This window comes from Bubalus bubalis, chromosome 14 (genome assembly GCF_019923935.1).
Source record: "Bubalus bubalis isolate 160015118507 breed Murrah chromosome 14, NDDB_SH_1, whole genome shotgun sequence".
In the NCBI taxonomy this organism is placed as follows: domain Eukaryota; kingdom Metazoa; phylum Chordata; class Mammalia; order Artiodactyla; family Bovidae; genus Bubalus; species Bubalus bubalis.
This window is the reverse complement of record NC_059170.1, coordinates 53,915,102-53,932,650: the sequence shown is the minus strand read 5'-3', so window position 1 is coordinate 53,932,650 and position 17,549 is coordinate 53,915,102. Positions and strand designations below refer to the sequence as shown.

Here is a 17,549-nt window from a genome sequence, read left to right as displayed (position 1 = left end):
CTGACTCACCTTTTCCCCCGTCCCAGATGTGGCTCTCTGGAACAGCTTGGTTATGTGAAATCCACATGCAGAAATGCAGACGCATCTAAAGACGCCCAGTGTATATTTTTACAGGTTAACAGCACCAGCAGAGGAAATAAGCAGACAATCCTATGTGTGTGCATGCTCAGTTGTGTCTGACTCTTTGCGACCCTGAGGACTGTAGCCCGCTAGGCTCCTCTGTCCATGGAATTTTTCAGGCAAGAATACTGGAACAAGTTGCCATTTCCTCCTCCAGGGAATCTTCCCAACCCAGGGACTGAACCGGCATCTCTTATGTCTTCTGCATTGGCAGGCAGATTCTTTACCCCTGCGTCACCTGATCCTATCTGGTCTCAATTTCCAAATGATAGACTCAGTCTTTAGGGGAGTATTTTAAATCTCAAGGAATTCCACTTATTACAGTAGATCATCTCTTGGTATGCCTGGCTCTGAACCAAAATGTCTTACTTCTGTGAATAGATACGTTTAGAACTTTATTGTTTATCTTAAGTTTAAAAAAAGGCTATTACAATACTTTGAGGAATTGAATCAATACACTCATGACTCAAAAGGGATAGTGATGTGCCCCCAGTAATTTCTAGAAGCTGCTTAGTCATTAAGAGATCCTAGCACTTTTTGGAATGTATGGACTCTTGCACCTTCCAACTGGTACGTATGTTGAGGTTTCTTTTAAAGAGGAGAACAGGCATAGAAACAGTCCTACAGAACTTCTAGCTTTGCATTAATAGGATGCAAATAATAGACTCTGGAAAGGTTATTTTTATTTTCTTTTTCTCTTCTATTCCTTCTCCACTTTGACACACACACACACCATGGCTTATCTGGTTGATATGTGATAAAATAGTTCTACATGATCAGACGGGATGGATATTCATTGGGGAGGTAATGTGGTCATGTGACAGTCTTCAATAAAATATCAAAGAAAAATAAAAGTATGAATGAAAATACTGTTGAAAATAAACATAATGGTGAAATTTTAATTTTAATTTTTAAAAGTGCTCCAAGCCTCTTCAAAAACTAAAGCCATTTACAGCTGAAAAATGAAACGTATGCACTATATTATCTATCTGGGCATCTATGTATCTATCTATTTGATATATATAAATCTGCCCACTAAAAAGGCTAAAATTAAAAAGTCTAGCACCACCAAAAGTTGGTGAGAATATGGAACATCAGAAATTCTCACATATATTCTATTTATGTATAGAAAGATATAACTAATTTAGAAAAAGGTCTAGCGGTACCTTATGAAACTAAACATTTTGCTGGGTTATAGGGTATGTATTTTACTAACAGCAATGAAAGCATATGAAAACATATATATCCACAGAACAACTGTATAAAATGTTCACAGCAACTCTATTTACAACAGCCCCAAACCAGAAACAACTTGTTTCTATAGGAGAATGGATATACAAACTGCAGAACAGTCCTCCAGTGGAATATTATTTGGCAATAAAAATAAGTGATCTATTGTTTCAAGAAACACATGGATAGATCTCAAAAAAAATTATGGTAAACAAAAGAAGCCAGGGTCCATACTGCATGATTCCAATTATAGGAAGTTCTACCACAGGCAAGAAAGTAATCTAAGGTGGAAAAAATTAGAACAGTGGTTTCCCCTAAGAGGCAGGGGCAGAAACTTACTGAGGGAGCATAAGGGAAATTTCTGGAATGATATTCCGTACCATAATGGGATTTAGGGTTACACAGGTGAATGCATACGTTAACACTTAAGATGCGTGTATTTCCTTGTATGTAAATTTTCCTATGAGAGAGAAATCAAACACATATTGAATGCTAATTAATGATATTCATGCTGCAGCATTTGGAAGAAAGGGCACAGTAATTTGATACATATTTTAAAATTCATGGAAAAAGGAGATGGATTAATTAATGCACAGAAGGATGAATGAATTGAGAGATAAGTAATAAAGCAAGTGTGTGCTTGTGGGCTAAGTCGATTCAGTGGTGTTCCATTCTTTGCAACCCTATGGACTGTAGCCTGCCAGGCTCCCCTGTCCATGTGATTTTCCAGGCAAGAATAGCGGAGTGGGTTGCCATTCCCTCCTCCAGGGTATCTTCCCAACCCAGGGATCGAACCTGCATCTCTTATGTTTTCTGCATTGGCAGGTGGGTTCTTTATGGCTGCTGCTGCTGCTAAGTCGCTTCAGTCGTGTCCAACTCTGTGCGACCCCATAGACGGCAGCCCACCAGGCTCCCCCGTCCTTGGGATTCTCCAGGCAAGAACACTGGAGTGGGTTGCCATTTCCTTCTCCAATGCATAAAAGTGAAAAGTGAAAGTGTAGTCGCTCAGTTGTCTCTGACTCTTCGCGACCCAATGGACTGCAGGCTACCAGGCTCCTCCGTCCATGGGATTTTCCAGGCTAGCACCACCAATAAGGCAAGTATAGTAAAATGTTAATTAGAGAATCCCAGTGGTTAGTATGGGGTATTCCCTGTAAATTTCTTTTAATTTTTTTAGTGGACAAATATTTTCATGAATATTGGAAGTAAGTTGGAAAAAAATTTATTATAGTCCCATAATGGTATCATTTAGAAATTTATTTTCACAATCATTGTATAAGCAAAGAGGAACTAAGAAGCCTTTTTTTTTTTTGGAGAATGAAAAAGATTAAACTTTTGCAAGTAGATTTAAATGCCAAATAAACACTGTATTTCACACCTACTTTGGAGTGAATAAAGCCCCCACTTGATGCCCAAGGAGGACAAGGGCATATTTACAATCCAAATATACCTGAAGGGCTGTTTTGCAAATAACCACATACTTTCCTACCCATGACTCTCCAGTTGCTGGGTTCTAACAGGTCCCTCTTGTTACAAAAAACTGCTTGCCAAATACTAATGGGCTTTGAACACAAACTAGAAGGTTCCAGACAGGCTAGGTGTAACTCCAAAATCCCACCTTGCTTGACTGGACCTCCCTCAGGAGCTCAAGAGGATTCCTGGTGAGAGCCCCTTAGGTCTTCTACACATCTGCATTCCCCATAACATCAAGCCCAGGAGATGCTCTTAGGATGCTCAGAAGTAACTGTTCAGGGTGGCTTTCTGAGGCTCAAAGGCCAACAAGGTTCACACAGTGGATATTTTTGTCTTTCTTCATAAAAACAAACAGGTCCATCCAGAGCCCCCTTATTTATACTGGTAAAATGCCAAGAGGGTCAAAACTGTGTGAAGTTCTACTTTAATCCTCCAATTCATAAAGCAGCCCAGTGTGAGAGTGAAGGCTGCCTGGTGTTGCATGGTGGACTCTGTCACTTACTGTGTGATTTTTTTGGGTAAATGGTTTAACTTCTTTACGCCTCACATCCCTCTTCTATAAAATGAAGCTGGTATTTACAGCTTTTGTAGGATTGATGTGCAGATTAAATTAAGATAATCCATCAAGGTGCTCAGCATCATGCCTGGCAAGTAATCAGCACCCAGTACCTGTTAGTTAATCATCCTGATGACTTTTTCATGTCTAAGTGAGTGAAGCTGAGACTGCCTGTCACTATTATACTGATGTAACAGGAATTATAAGAGACAGTGCAAATACTTACTATTCAAAGAATTTGGTAAACTGTAATTATGGAAAGAAACTTCACGTCCACATTCTCAGGGTCAATGTGACAAAACTCAGGACCACTTTAAATAAAGAATTTGGTATAGCCAAAAAAATTAATGCTTTTAAATTGTGGTGCTGAAGAAGACTCTTGAGAGTCCTTTGGACTGCAAGGAAATCAAACTAGTCAATCCTAAAGGAAATCAACCCTGAATAGTCATCAGAAGGACTGATGCTGAAGCTTAGGCTCCAATAATTTGGCCACCTGAGGCGATGAGCTGACTCATTGGAAAAGACTCTGATGCTGAGAAAGATTGAGGGCGGGGGGAGAAGGGGACAACAGAGGACGAGATAGTTGGATGGTATCACTGACTCAATGTATATGAGTTTGAGCAAGTTGTGGGAGTTGGTGATGGACAGGGAAGCCTGGCATGCTGCAGTCCGTGGGGTCACAGAGACGGTCATGACTGAGCAACTGAACAAAAGCTGCCTTAGGTTTTCCTCACATGTGCCTCCAGAGTTTAGAGCTTAGTCCATAGAGTTTAGGGTCCTACAGTCTCAGGGCAGGAAGGGACAGAGAAGACTCCCTGAGAACAGTCCTTGAGACTCTCGGAAAGAAAACCCTTGGTTGTCTTCTTCCCTGCTCCTCTCAGCATCTCCAGCAGCAGGGAAACCTGCCTGCCACCTCTCTATCCACTGCAGACACCATGATCCCTCTTTACACCGTGGCTATGTGGGCAGGACGAGATGCCCAAAGCTGTCCCACCCTCACGGTAGCACTTTCTAATGTCACGTGGAATGGCAAAAAGAACTACAGCAGAGGTGAGGAAGGCCACGATTCAAAGACAGGGATGTTGTCCTAAATTGTCTTGTGGGCCCAACAAGAATCTGCCTGCAATGTGGGAGACCTGAGTTCGATCTCTGGGTCGGTAAGATCTCCTGGAGAAGGGAATGGCAACCCATTCCAGGATTCTTGCCTGAAGAATTCCATGGACAAAGGAGCCTGGCAGGCTCATAGTCCATAGTGTGGCAAAGAGTCGGACACAACTGAGCCACCAACACTTTCAGTTTCAGCCTAACCACACGAACCCTTAAAAGCTGAGAACTTTCTCTGGTCACGGTCAGAGAGACAGGGCAGAAGGAGAAATCAGAGAGAGATGACATGTGAACAGGACTCCATATTCTGTTGCCAGTTTGGCAGTGGGAGGAGCAAGGTGACAAAGGATACAGGTGACCTTAAGGAGTGAAGACAGGCTCGCTGCTGTCAGCCAGCAAAGAAACAGGGACCGTTGCTTGCTTTCTGTGAGGAACTCAATTCTGATGACAACTTGGATGAGAGTTTGGAAGTGAACTCTAACCTGGAGCCTCCGAGAAGGACCCTGCCCTGCTGGTGCTTTGATTTTGGCCTTGTGATGCCCTGAGCAGAGCCTCAGCTGAGCAGTGCCCACACCCCCCACCCATAGAAACTATGGGGTCATATCCGTGCTGCTTCATGTCACTGATTTGAGCTAATCTGTGAAGCAGCCGTAGAAAATGAATGTAGTAGCCCTTAAAATACCTGAGTTTCCCAGCAGGTCTTCTGGTATCTTTATTTATTTATTTTGTTTAGAGCAAACACTCTCTGGGACTGGATCATCTTTCACAAACAAGGCTTTGAGGCTGCTCACTTAGCTGCCCTGCTTTTAAGAACAACAATGAGATGCCCCCAACTTCTTCCATCTGATGAACTCGGTTCAGCTATTCTGGGGCTGAACCTGTGATGACCAGTCAGGATGAGATTCTACTGGAGGACTGTGCGAATGTTGGGGCCTTGGGTCCAGCCCTGCACTTGCTAACATTATGGACGTGAAACGGAAAGCACAGCATACAAAGTCAAGAGACCCAGATTCAAGTTCTCCTTGGAATATGTTCTGCAGGGTAAACAGCAAGCTTAAATTTGGCCTCCTATGACCAAATATAATTCTCCAAGTGTGGTGAGAGCAGCGCATGACACAGCAGGTTTATGTCTGAATCTGCTCTAGAAACCACGAATTCAAGGCAGTCCAAAATCCATCCTGCCATAGATGGAATGTCTGTGTCCCCCCCAGAATGAATATATTGAAACCTAATCTCTAATGTGATGGTATCTGAAGATGGGGCTTTTGGGAGGAGATAACGTCATGAGGGTGGGGATCTCATGAATGGGATTAGTGCCCTGATAAGTAAGAGACCTCAGAGAGCTCCCTCTCCCATTCTGCTATGTGAGGACATCTGCAAAGCAGAAGTGGGCTCCTACCATACACCACATCTGCCAATTCCTTGATCTTGGATTTCTCAACCTCCCAAACTGTGAAAAATAAATTTCTGCTGCTTATTAGCCCACCAGTCTATGGTAATCTGTTACAGCAGCTTGAACGGACTAAGATATCCACTGTCCACCTTTATTTAATAAGAAAGTATGATCACTCTCCCAATAAAGTACTCATTCAAATCACTAATAAAATAGTATTAGAAATCAACTATAAATTATAAATAAATTAAGAACAAGCAAATGAATAGAATGCTGTTAATAATAAAATATTAAGACCCAAGTCACACATGCTTTCATTTTCTCTGTTAAGACAGATTTCCATTTAAAAAATGCTTCTTGTTGACCCTTCTCTCTGAGAGGAAAGATCTCGGCTCTAATTGTGGTGCAAAGGAAACAAACCACAACCACACGCGACTATGATCAGAACAAAGTCATTCATGAGACTCTGCTACTAATTACTGGTTTGAAATCAGAGGTCTTACTAATATGACTCACCTTATGGACTGAGCTAGCTTTCATCAATGTTTAGTCTTCAGTTCAGCTCTGTTAAAATTACATTAAATTCTTTCCTTCAATATGAATTCAGCAATTTTTCTATTCAAATTCCGAGCTCAGAAAGTACATCTAGGCACATGAAATGTTCATTTGACTTGGACATGGTTGTCTCTTCTCATTATACTCATGTGTCTCTATCCCTGTGGGGTACAGCTCAAAACAAAACAAATGAGAAACAAACCAGTCTTTTATAGGTTCAGTACTCACTTCTCTCAAGCTAGCTTTTTCAAAACCCTTTTCTACTTTCCACAATCTCAAAAAATCTTGCCTGTTCTCATATTTGAGTATGTTTATGTATTTCATAGAAAACTCAGGGTTTGAACTATTTGAACATATTAAATCTGTATTTGATCATACTATCACCGATGTAAGCACTATGAGTTTTGCCTAATTGTTAATGAAAATTATTATTCACAGCTTCAACTGATATTGGAAATCACCACAGCATCAATATTGTCCAATCAATGCTGTCCCTGCTTAAATATTTGATCACCAAAAGGCCACCTCTTACCTAACTTACAACTTTTAGAAGCAATAAGTGGTGTTCTGCGTGCTTGCTGCTGCTGCTGCTAAGTCGCTTCAGTCGTGTCCGACTCTGTGCGACCCCATAGACGGCAGCCCACCAGGCTCCCCAGTCCCTGGGATTCTCCAGGCAAGAACACTGGAGTGGGTTGCCATTTCCTCCTCCAATGCATGAAAGTGAAAAGTGAAAGTGAAGTCACTCAGTCGTGTCCGACTCCTAGCGACCCCATGGACTGCAGCCCACCAGGCTCCTCTGTCCATGGGATTTTCCAGGCAAGAGTACTGGAGTGGGGTGCCATTGCCTTCTCCGTTCTGCGTGCTTATGTTCTCTCAAATACAACTTCCTGTGTCCTACTGTGGACAAATCCTTGAAATATCTAGAAATAAACATCATAGAGAACTTAGAGCTGGATTTTAGTCATGCAAGTGTTAATAGGTTTCATCATACTCAAGAGACTCTTGTCTAATTACATTAAAGTACCTTGGTGAGGTCCTTCCTAATTTATTTTTCTATTTCTGTTCTGATTGGATTGTAAAATACGAGAGGGTAAGCACCCCTAAGTAACCAAGCTTACCCCAAAATATACTGTCCCTTCCACATCACCCTTTTTTGCATAACAAGTGTTTAGCACACGGTCTTCATCCAGAGGGGCTTCCCTGGTAGCTCAGTGGTAAAGAATCTCCGGCCAAGCAGGAGACACAGCTTCGACCCCTGGGTAGGGAAGCTACCCTGGAGAAGGCAATGGCAACCCACTCCAGTATTCTTGCCCGGGAAGTCCCATAGACAGAGGAGCCTGGTGGGCTACAGTCCATGGGGTTACAAAGAGTTGGACATGACTTAGCAACTGAGCACACACACACTTCATACAGTAGACGCTCAACATTTAGGATTTTAAGGACAAAAAAGAGGAGCATGGCTGTGAGTGAAGAAAGTGAAGATAAACAACCAGCACCCAGGGGACGACAATGGAACATTCTAGCCGGAGGCGATGATTTAACCTGGCAAAGAACAGGAGATAAAGTTGGAACAGACATGTGAGGAAAGGCCAGATGTCATAATTTAGACTCCATACTTTGGGCAACAGACAGAGTCAAGTTTTTCTGTGGGAGAGAAACATGAGTAAAATGGTGTTTGTAGAGGGTCACATGGAGAGAGCTTGAGTTGAAAGAATAGACTACAACAGAAAGACACACTGAAAGTGAAAGTGAAGTCGTTCAGTCGTGTCCGACTCTTTGCAACCCCATGAACTGTAGCCTACCAGGCTCCTCTGTCCATGGGATTTTCCAGGCAAGAACACTTGAGTGGGGTGCCACTGCCTTCTCCAGAAAGACACACTACTTTCCACAAGTATCTATGAGGGCAAAGAGAGGCCTGGGAGGGAGAACGCAGAGAGGTGAGTGAATGACTGCTGATGAGATGAGAAGGGAAGGCAAGAATGATGCCTGAACTCGAGGAAAGATCTTGCTAACAAACAAAAGTCATAGTCCACTGAGCTCCTTCGGAAAAACGTGAGTGATTTTGGTGGTGGTGGTGGTGGTGGTGGTGGTGAGGCCCTTAAGATTTCCCCCAATGATCCCCAACAATGTTCAAATTTGGTATAATCCTGTTAAATAGATGCAAAAAAGTCCAGACACATCTCCAAATGTTATCATCAGCAGCTTGATCCCCTAAAGTGTTCCACACTGAACAATTATCCTGGGTGTATGGGTGCATCTCTTCTCATAGTCCTTGGGGTCGATGCCTGAATTGGTTTTCTTTATTTTTATTTTAATATTTATTTATTTGGCTGTGCCAGGTCTCAGTTGGGACACACAAGACTCTTAGTTGTGGTGTGTGGGATCTAGTTCCCCAACCAGGGATGGAACCTCGGCCCCCTGCATTGGGAGCACAGAATCTTAGCCACTGGACCACCAGGCAAGTACTGTATTGGTTTTCTATTATACCACTTTAGCAAGGGACCACAACTCAGCAGCTTAAAACAACATGAATTTACCATCTTATGGTTCTGGAGGTCAGAAGCCCCAGATTAGCATCACTGAGCAAAAGTGAAGATGTCAGCAAGGCAGCATTCCTTCTGGGAGCCCAATGGGAGAATCCATTTCTTCGCCTTTTCCCTCGTCTAGAGGCCACCTGCATTACTTGGCACTTGACCCTTCCTGTCTTCCTTTATAGCCGTGAAGCATCTTCATTGTCTCTCTGACCCTCTGCTTCTGTTGTCACATGTCCTTCCCTTACTCTGACCTTCCTGCCTCTCTCTTATAAGCACCATCCAGAATCATCTTCCCATCCGAAGATCCTTAACTGCATTAGCTCTGCCAAGTCCCTCCTGCCATGTAAAGTATTATGGTATTCACAGGTTTCAGGGAGCAGGATGTGGACATCTTTGGGGACCATGACTCCATCTTCCACAGGGTCTGTGTGGCTAGAGAACACCATTATCTGAGGGTCCCTTCACTTTCAGACTGGGTTTCCTCCTCTTCAGAAGAAGAATATAAACTTGACCTCAAAGATCCTTCTGACACTGTATAAACCCATCTACCAGGATCTAAAGACATCTATATAATTGTGCTCTATAGATGCACACTTATAATGACCAACAGAACAGCTTCTAAAGTAGAGAAAGGATCTAAGGGCACATCCAGATTTGAGTCCAGTTAATAGATAAGCTGCTAAGTTAAGGTGAGGTAAGTTGGAGGAGGAGGCTGGCGGTTGAGTTTGTCAACACCATGTGCTGATTAGAGATGTCCAGTAGCTTGCTGGACAGAAAGAAATAGAGCAAAGACACCAGGTCAAGACAAGAGAGAGAAAATCTGGAATCATCCACAAATAGGTTTTAATTAGTGGAATCTCTATGGGTTAATAGATCCTTCAAGGGGTAAAGGAAAGAAGAAAGAGCAAACATTTGGAGCTTCACTTTTACTGAGAAGAAGAGGAGCTGGCAAATTATTTCAAACAGAGGCTTGATCAGAGGAAGGTGGAGTCATCTTAAATATGCAGACTGAACTGTTAACTTTAAGGGAACTCACTATGAAACCCTTTCTAAAGTGGGTGGTTTTGGGTCACACTGCAGAATTTAAGAACGATTACTTTCATACAATCAGATCAGATCGGTCACTCAGTTGTGTCCGACTCTTTGCGACCCCATGAATCGCAGCACGTCAGGCCTCCCTGATCATCACCAACTCCCGGAGTTCACCCAGACTCACGTCCATCGAGTCAGTGATGCCATCCAGCCATCTCATCCTCTGTCGTCCCCTTCTCCTCCTGCCCCCAATCCCTCCCAGCATCAGACTCTTTTCCAATGAGTCAACTCTTCGCATGAGGTGGCCAAAGTACTGGGGTTTCAGCTTTAGCATCATTCCTTCCAAAGAAATCCCAGGGCTGATCTTCTTCAGAATGGACTGGTTGGATCTCCTTGCAGTCCAAGGGACTCCCAAGAGTCTTCTCCAACACCACAGTTTAAAAGCATCAATTCTTCAGCGCTCAGCCTTCTTCACAGTCCAACTCTCACATCCATACATGACCACAGGAAAAACCATAGCCTTGACTAGACGGACCTTTGTTGGCAAAGTAATGTCTCTGCTTTTGAATATGCTATCTAGGTTGGTCTATTTAGGATGCTGAAGCTTAATTTTAAAAATACTTTTAAAGTACATTCATTTCCATGTTTGTTGGAGCTGAATAATTTAGCCAGGGCTGTGGTCTTTGAAAGTCCTGAGGTAGGAACTTCCCTGATGGTAGAGTGGGCAGGAATACACCTGCCAATGCAGGGGACACAGGTTCGATCTATGGTCCAGAGGATTCCACGTGCAGTGGGGCAACTAAGCCCATGCACCACGACTACTGAGCCTGAGCGCCTAGAGCCCATGCCCTGGAGCAAGAGAAGCCACACCAATGAGAAGCCCGCGCATGGCAACCGGAGAGTAGTCCCTGCTCACTACTACTAGAGAAACCCCACATGTGGCAATAAAGACCCAGCTCAACCAGTAATAAAATAAATAAAAAGTCCTGAAGTCATATCTGGTGAAATCAAATAAAAATGACTTGTTTACAATATTACTCTATAACTTGATCAAACTATAAAAGCTTTATTGAAGTATATGTGTTATCACAGGACAAATTCTTCCAATTAGACTTCTGAAATCTAATGGATGAAAACATTTACATACAATTCTCCTTCCACACACAGTATTATATATGTCTGTTGTCTGTTTAACTTATTTCTCTGTGCTTTTTTAGTAAGTAGCATTTACTAAAATTACTAAATTAGCAGGCCTTCCCTGGTGGCTTAGCTGGTAAAGAATCCATCTGCAATTCAGGAGACTCCGATTCGATTCCTGGGTCAGGAAGTTCCCCTGGAGGGGCGACAGGCTACCCACTCCAGTATTCTTGCCTAGAGAATTCCCACGGACAGAGGAGCCTGGTGGGCTACGGTCCATGGGCTTGCAAAGAACTGGATACAACTGAGTGACTAAGCACAGCATAGTGTTTGCCAAAAAGAGTAAAGATAAACTGTTAGATTTACAGAGATATCAGTAATTTGTTTAAAAATGAAGGCTTGATTAAAACTTAGAAAGTACTTTCATTTGCAAGCTATTAGTTCAGGAATTCATCCAATGGTTTCTTTCTCTCGGTTAGATTTTTTAAGTTAATAAGTTGTAAGTTACCAAGTACAAACAGGATACAAAAAGAATTCTTAAAGTCATCTCAAAGACTTTGCCAGAAATTCTCAACAGTGCAGTTGCTTCTGCACAGCATTCCCACACCTGGCTTGCAAGGAAGCCCGGCAGTCTTGGCAAGTTCAAGTCCCACAGTTTCCCAGGATGTGAGCCTATTTAGATGTGAGTTTTATTTAGATGTTATGCTCTTAATATACTGTCAGCATAAGTCATGCTTATTGGATGAACCTCCTGATAGTTTTCATCCCTTCGTGGTCTTTCAACTGATCATGATGTTCTAACAACAGAAATTTGAATTTGGCTAAGAACAGATCTCTCGCAGAGAAGAGAGAGAGGCAACCATTCATCTCAGTTGTTATGACAGATTGTAGCTTTTCTGAGATGAACAAAAAGTTCGCACATCATTACAAAATGCCTTACTGTTAGACAGTGAACGGCAACCTAGCTCTGACTTTTCTTTTGTCATATAAAGAGAATTTTCTGGGTTTTGTGTGTGTGTGCGTGCACTCAGTTGTGTCCGACTCTATAGCCCCTTGGACTATAGTCCACCAAGCTCCTCTGTCCATGAAATCTTCCAGGCAAGAATACCGAAGTGCGGTGCCATTTGCCCCTCCAGGAGATCTTTCTGACCCAGGGAGTGAACCTGCAACTCTTATATCTTCTGCATTGGCAGGTGGATTCTTTACCACTAGCACCACCTGGGAAGTCCCATAAAGAGAGTGTTGGGGTTCACAAATACATCTCTGTGGGCCATGTCTGCACAGCTTATGGTTCTTCAAGTGGCCTGATCCTGAGCCCCCTGCCCCCATCAAGCCAGTCTCAGTGTACAGTTGTGTAAGTGGGGGGAGAAAGTCCGAATGAGTGGATGCTTGTGAATAACCATTTCTGTAAAATTCCCAGAAAAAAATTAGATACTGTAAACACTTTAGGGCAACTTAGATGAAAACACTTCATAAAAACATGCAATCATATGCTGGAGCTAGTTCAAATACATAATCAGCAAAGCCAAGCCTCATGGTGACAGCGAACCATTGCCTTTGAAGCCCCTTTGCTGTTTCAAAGCAGCTACAGTAGGAAGAGCCAAACCTTAAATTTTATCTTGAATATATAAAGAGCGAAGTTATGCCAAGAAATTCTGCAGATGTTAGTTTCCTCAGATGACAGAACAGAGGTTCATTTAATAAAGAAGGTGTCATTTAGCCCCAGGACTATAATGGGAATACTCTGGTTTATGATTTGTGTGCTCAAGATCTCTAGTTTTTCCTAATCTAAACTTGGTTGGTACATAACATCTGTTTAAACACAATGCAAGTTCAAAGCATGATTCACAGGGACTTCCCTGGCAGTCCAGTGGTCAGGACTCTGAGCTTCCACTGCCAAGGACATGGGTTCAATCTCTAGTTGGGGAACTAAGATACTGCAAGCCTAGCTTTCAAAGACAAAACAAACAAACAAAATCCCCAAGTATGATTCGTGGAATAGTTTCCATTACAGTAAAAGCAAAACTCTTACAAATTAGGTTTCCAGGAAGGTAAATATTGAAGGTTTTTTTTTTCCTTAAAATGCATGCATGGTGCCCTATAGTACATGTATTGGGTTGGCCAAAAACTTAATTTGGGTCTTTCATAAGATGGAATGGAAACACCTTAGTGAACTCTTTGGCCAACGCGGTGCTAGCCATCTTCAATTTTTTACCCTTTCGACACCAGCTCTGTGCTAAACCATTTACAACCTGCTGTGGAAAATGCAAAGTGAAATCAGAGGGATTATTCGTTTTCATTGTGTATGTGGCCCCAGAGAGCAGAGAAGACATGAATTTTAAAACTATGTTACAAGATGTAAGTGTCAAGACCATCTGAAGAACTCAGCTGGATGAAGGTGCCCTTCTAATATCAAAGGAGCAATTGTCCTGTTGCCTGAAAAATGGTATGAGCTCAAAATCCAGATGCCAGCTAATGAGACCCTGTGTCATGGCTGAGCTCCTGGGCTCAACATTTTAAAAAGCCATCCTACACAGTCAAGGAAGTAATCCTGGGGAAAAATATTCCAAGATTCTTGGATCTCCCACTTCAACCATACCACATACTAAGGCACTCCTTAGTACCTTAGTTATTGTTGTTTAGAAGCTAAATCATGTCCAACTCTTTGCAACCCCATTGACTATAGCCCACCAGGTTCCTCTGTCCACAATTCCCCAGGCAAGAATACTGCAGTGGGTTGCCATTTCCTTCTCCAGGGGATCTTCCCAACCCAGGGATCAAACACGCATCTCTTTATGTTTCCCGTATTGGCAGATGGGTTCTTCGCCACTTGCGCCACTTGGATGCCCAAGGTACTCCTGCTGCTGCTGCTGCTGCTGCTAAGGTTGAGCATTTCTCACCCACTGCACAGAATATTCCATTTTTGAGACTTCAGTTACCAGGTAAGATTTTCAGCAGCAATATCTCTGCAAAATGTGATCTTAGACCTAAACCTAGTTGATCTGTTTTGTTCCAGTTAAGGCTATACCCTCCCCTATTTTATATGTACATGAACTTACTATTTCCATATTCCTATTTCAAGTGCAAAGCAAAAAAATTCCACCCATTCCTTGGAATTAATGGCCTTGTTGAAACACAAATATCATATTCATTGAAATAGCTGATTCAAACATCAGTAGGGTATTAATGAAAAAGGCTGCAATTCAACACTGATGAGCTAATGTCCTAAACATTTATTTCCTACACGAAGAGATACATGAGTCTTTTCTGTACCTTGTCAATGTCCCCCTTCCCTGATATGCATGACTAAATTTATACACAATTCAGAATGGTCCTATTCCAGCACAGCTATAGAAAAAGCAGTTCATGAAAGAGATGCCAGCGAATAATGTCGCAGGCGATGAATAGGAAAACCTTTAACTCAACATGTAGGAAACAAACTAAACCCAGCGGACTGTGGGGAGCACCTCTTTTCCCTATCGGAATATCAGAGGTGGAAATCCACCAGGGTTCTCTGCTCCCAGGCATCCTGGGCTCGGAAAATTCGTCAGAAGGGAAGACGGTGAGCGGTGGGCAAGAAGGAAAGAGGGAAAGGTAAGGTCCAGCAGGAGGATGGACCGCTCGCGGTGCATTCAGTCTGCAAGGCAGACTTCACAGAACACACACCTTCCTGGAGGAAAGGACACCTCGAGGCGAGGAGTCTGGGAGTCGGGGCTGGGGTTGGGGGCTACAGAGCTGCAGGGAAATCCTCCAGGTGGACCTAAGAGGCCTGGCGAGGCCCGGCATCGGTGTCTTGGGTGTATGCCAGGCGTTTACCTGGGACGGCCTCATTCACCGTTTTGAAAAGCCAGGCAATAGAGAAGCATTCAATTTAGACCCTACAAACGGGTGCAAAAGAGGCTTTAGGCGTCCCCCACAAATACATTCTTATTTTGAAAACAAAAGACAGGCTTGTGGCCATTCTCAGAGGCGATCACGTTCCTCCCAGGGCTGGAAAGCAGATTGGCAAAGGCCAAAGATGAGACAAAAGGCATGAGCCCTGGAAATGATTTAAAATAACAACAACAACAACAAAATTGATTAGGGCCTCCCAGTTCCAATTCTATCTCCCCTTCCGGGGATGATTCCTGGGCTATCCAGCAAATCCCTAAAGGCCTGGGATAAGGAAGAGGAGGAGACCCCGAAACTTTCCCAAACTGCGGCAGGCTGGAGGCGGGCAGTGACCGCGGACCTCGGGGGTCCGGGGCTCAGGGGGCACCCCAGGGGCGGCGGCCACCCCGTCAGCCGCCGCAACAAAAGGGCCGAGCGCAGCCTTCGTGACCGGGCTTCGAGCACCCGAGCCCCGAGGTGGGGAGCGGGCGATGGCTACCGGGGGGCGACGGCTCTCGCGCGGGCGAAGGAAGAGATGGAGCCGCGTGTCCGCGTCGTGCATAAAGGATCCTCTGCTGCATCCAAACCTGCCACCCGAGGAGCCTGCAGCGGATGCCACCCGCACTCCCGGCGGCCCACGGCCCCTCGGGAGCATCTGCCCGGGCATCGCGGCTTCCCCGGGCGGCGCCGCCCCCGTCGGGAGCGCGGCACGGGGCTGCGGGCCAGGTGGCGGCGGCTCGGGTTCGGGTTTCGGCCGCCGCGGGGACACAATGCGGCCCGGGAGCCCCGCCGCCTCTGCCGCAGGCCCGCGGCCGACACAAAGCCCGCCGCCGCCGCCGGCCCTCGAGCCTCTCGGGCCCCGCCGCCTACCGACCTTGGGCTCCGGCGCCAGGCTCCCGCAGCGTCTTGGTCACCGCCTTCCAGACGTGGCAGCCCAGCAGGCAGAGCAGGAGCGCCGCCGACCTGCTCATCTCCGCGCCGCAGGGCCCCGGGCGGCGCGGGCTGGCAGATCACCGGCTCGGAGCGGCGCGTCACGGGCGGTCGGCCGCCGCGCCTCCCTCCATGTCGCCTGGCTCCGCGCGCGCCGGGCCCCGCCGCCCGATTGGCCGCGCCCCCGCCCGGCGCGGCGCCGGGCCCCGCAGCCCACGGCCGCTCCCGCCTCCGCGCGCCCCGGTGGGTTTCCCCGAAGAGAGCCGCCACCGCGCCGCCGCCGCCGCCGCCTTAACCCCTTCGCGCCCCCGCCCGCCGAGGCGCCCCGGCCCGGGGCCATGGTGCCACCTGGCGGCCGCGCGCCCACCCGCCCGCCCGCGTCGCCACCCCCTCGGGTCCACCCTGCGCTCCCGCCGACCTCGGGGGGCCGTGGACGCGACCTTGGCGCCCACACCGCCCGGCCGCTTGGGAGTAACTACACCCGCCTTTCAGGCCCGTACCCTCGCACTTGGTTAGCTGATGGCCCTCCGGAGGCACTGGGGTCTCCCCATGTGACCTAGCTTGGTTTCTGCAGGATCGCGCCTCTGTGCAGCTCTTCCTGTCTCAATCCACCCAGGAACCCTAGGGGAGATTCCACACCCAACGTCCAAGGTCCGCGGGCACAGAAAGCCCCAGGCCATGTGCGCAGCAGGCGGCCCTCAGTGCCTAAGCGTTGACCGTGAACATCTCCAGGTTGAAGGTTAGGTTGGGGAGGAAATTTACATTTATTAAGTGCTTTTTACTTCCCATTTTTGTCTTCATAATATATGATCTCAGAGGTAGGTAGTGTAGTCCCCATTTACAGATGGGAAAAATCGAGCCTAAGGAGATTTAAGGAATTTGTCCTTAGCACATAGCTCCAACGTTCCAATAAGACAGTCATTCTGGCCCTGGGTTGACACTCTCCACAAAAAGTTGGGGAGGTACTCCCACCTCCCATCCCAACTTCCTTTCCAGAACTTGCTCTTGTCTGGGTGCCTTCCTCCATACAACCCTCATGTCCCCTGACCCTCTCCACCCCATCTCCCAACCAGCACTGTGGGGACCCTGGGGCCTCTGTCCGGTACCTCCGCTTTGGGGAGTTCCACACAGGCTCACCAGAGGCCCAGTGCTGCCTCCAGAACAGTAGGCCAGAGGAGGGTTATTACTGTAATTTTATTAATTGGGCATTAAGGCATGGCAGGCACTGTACCAAAAAGAGAATGAAGGATGGCGCTTGCCCAGTTGGCTTATTATAGACAATCCTTGTGAGATACAATAAAACCTAGGAGGAGGGGAAGCCCTTGTGTGTGTTATTCGCACCCCGAGGACCAGTGCCTCAATTAGTGCAAACTAGGCACCTGCACAGGGTTGGGGGTAGTCAAGAAGGCGGAAAAGAAAACCCACAATTAGGGACTGCCTGATGCCTCCTCCTCCTGACTTCCAGTGTCAAAGCCTTAGGGTAATTCCAGAGTCCACATCAGAGCCAGGAGAGAGGAGCATGTGAGAGGACCCTCGGGATAAGTCTGTCCTCAAGTCCAGCGTGGGTTCCTGCCCAAAGGAGTACAGAGTCTAGGCCCCCGAGCTTGCTGGGTGG

At 45.9% G+C, this 17,549-nt stretch overlaps 1 protein-coding gene across 3 annotated transcripts in view; it reads right to left on the bottom strand.

Annotated features, from left to right (window-relative positions):
* FAM171A1 (family with sequence similarity 171 member A1) overlaps positions 1-16,129 on the bottom strand; it is a 131,084-nt gene extending 114,955 nt beyond the window's left edge. For 2 of the 3 annotated variants that reach the window (XM_025264362.3, XM_025264363.3), the window contains exon 1: positions 15,879-16,129. In XM_025264362.3, coding sequence (XP_025120147.3) covers positions 15,879-15,975 — 97 coding nt within the window. In that variant the 5' untranslated portion in view covers positions 15,976-16,129. The remainder of the gene's footprint in view (positions 1-15,878) is intronic. The other variant, XM_025264361.3, reaches the window with a different exon arrangement.
* Between the last annotated feature and the right edge of the window lie 1,420 nt (positions 16,130-17,549).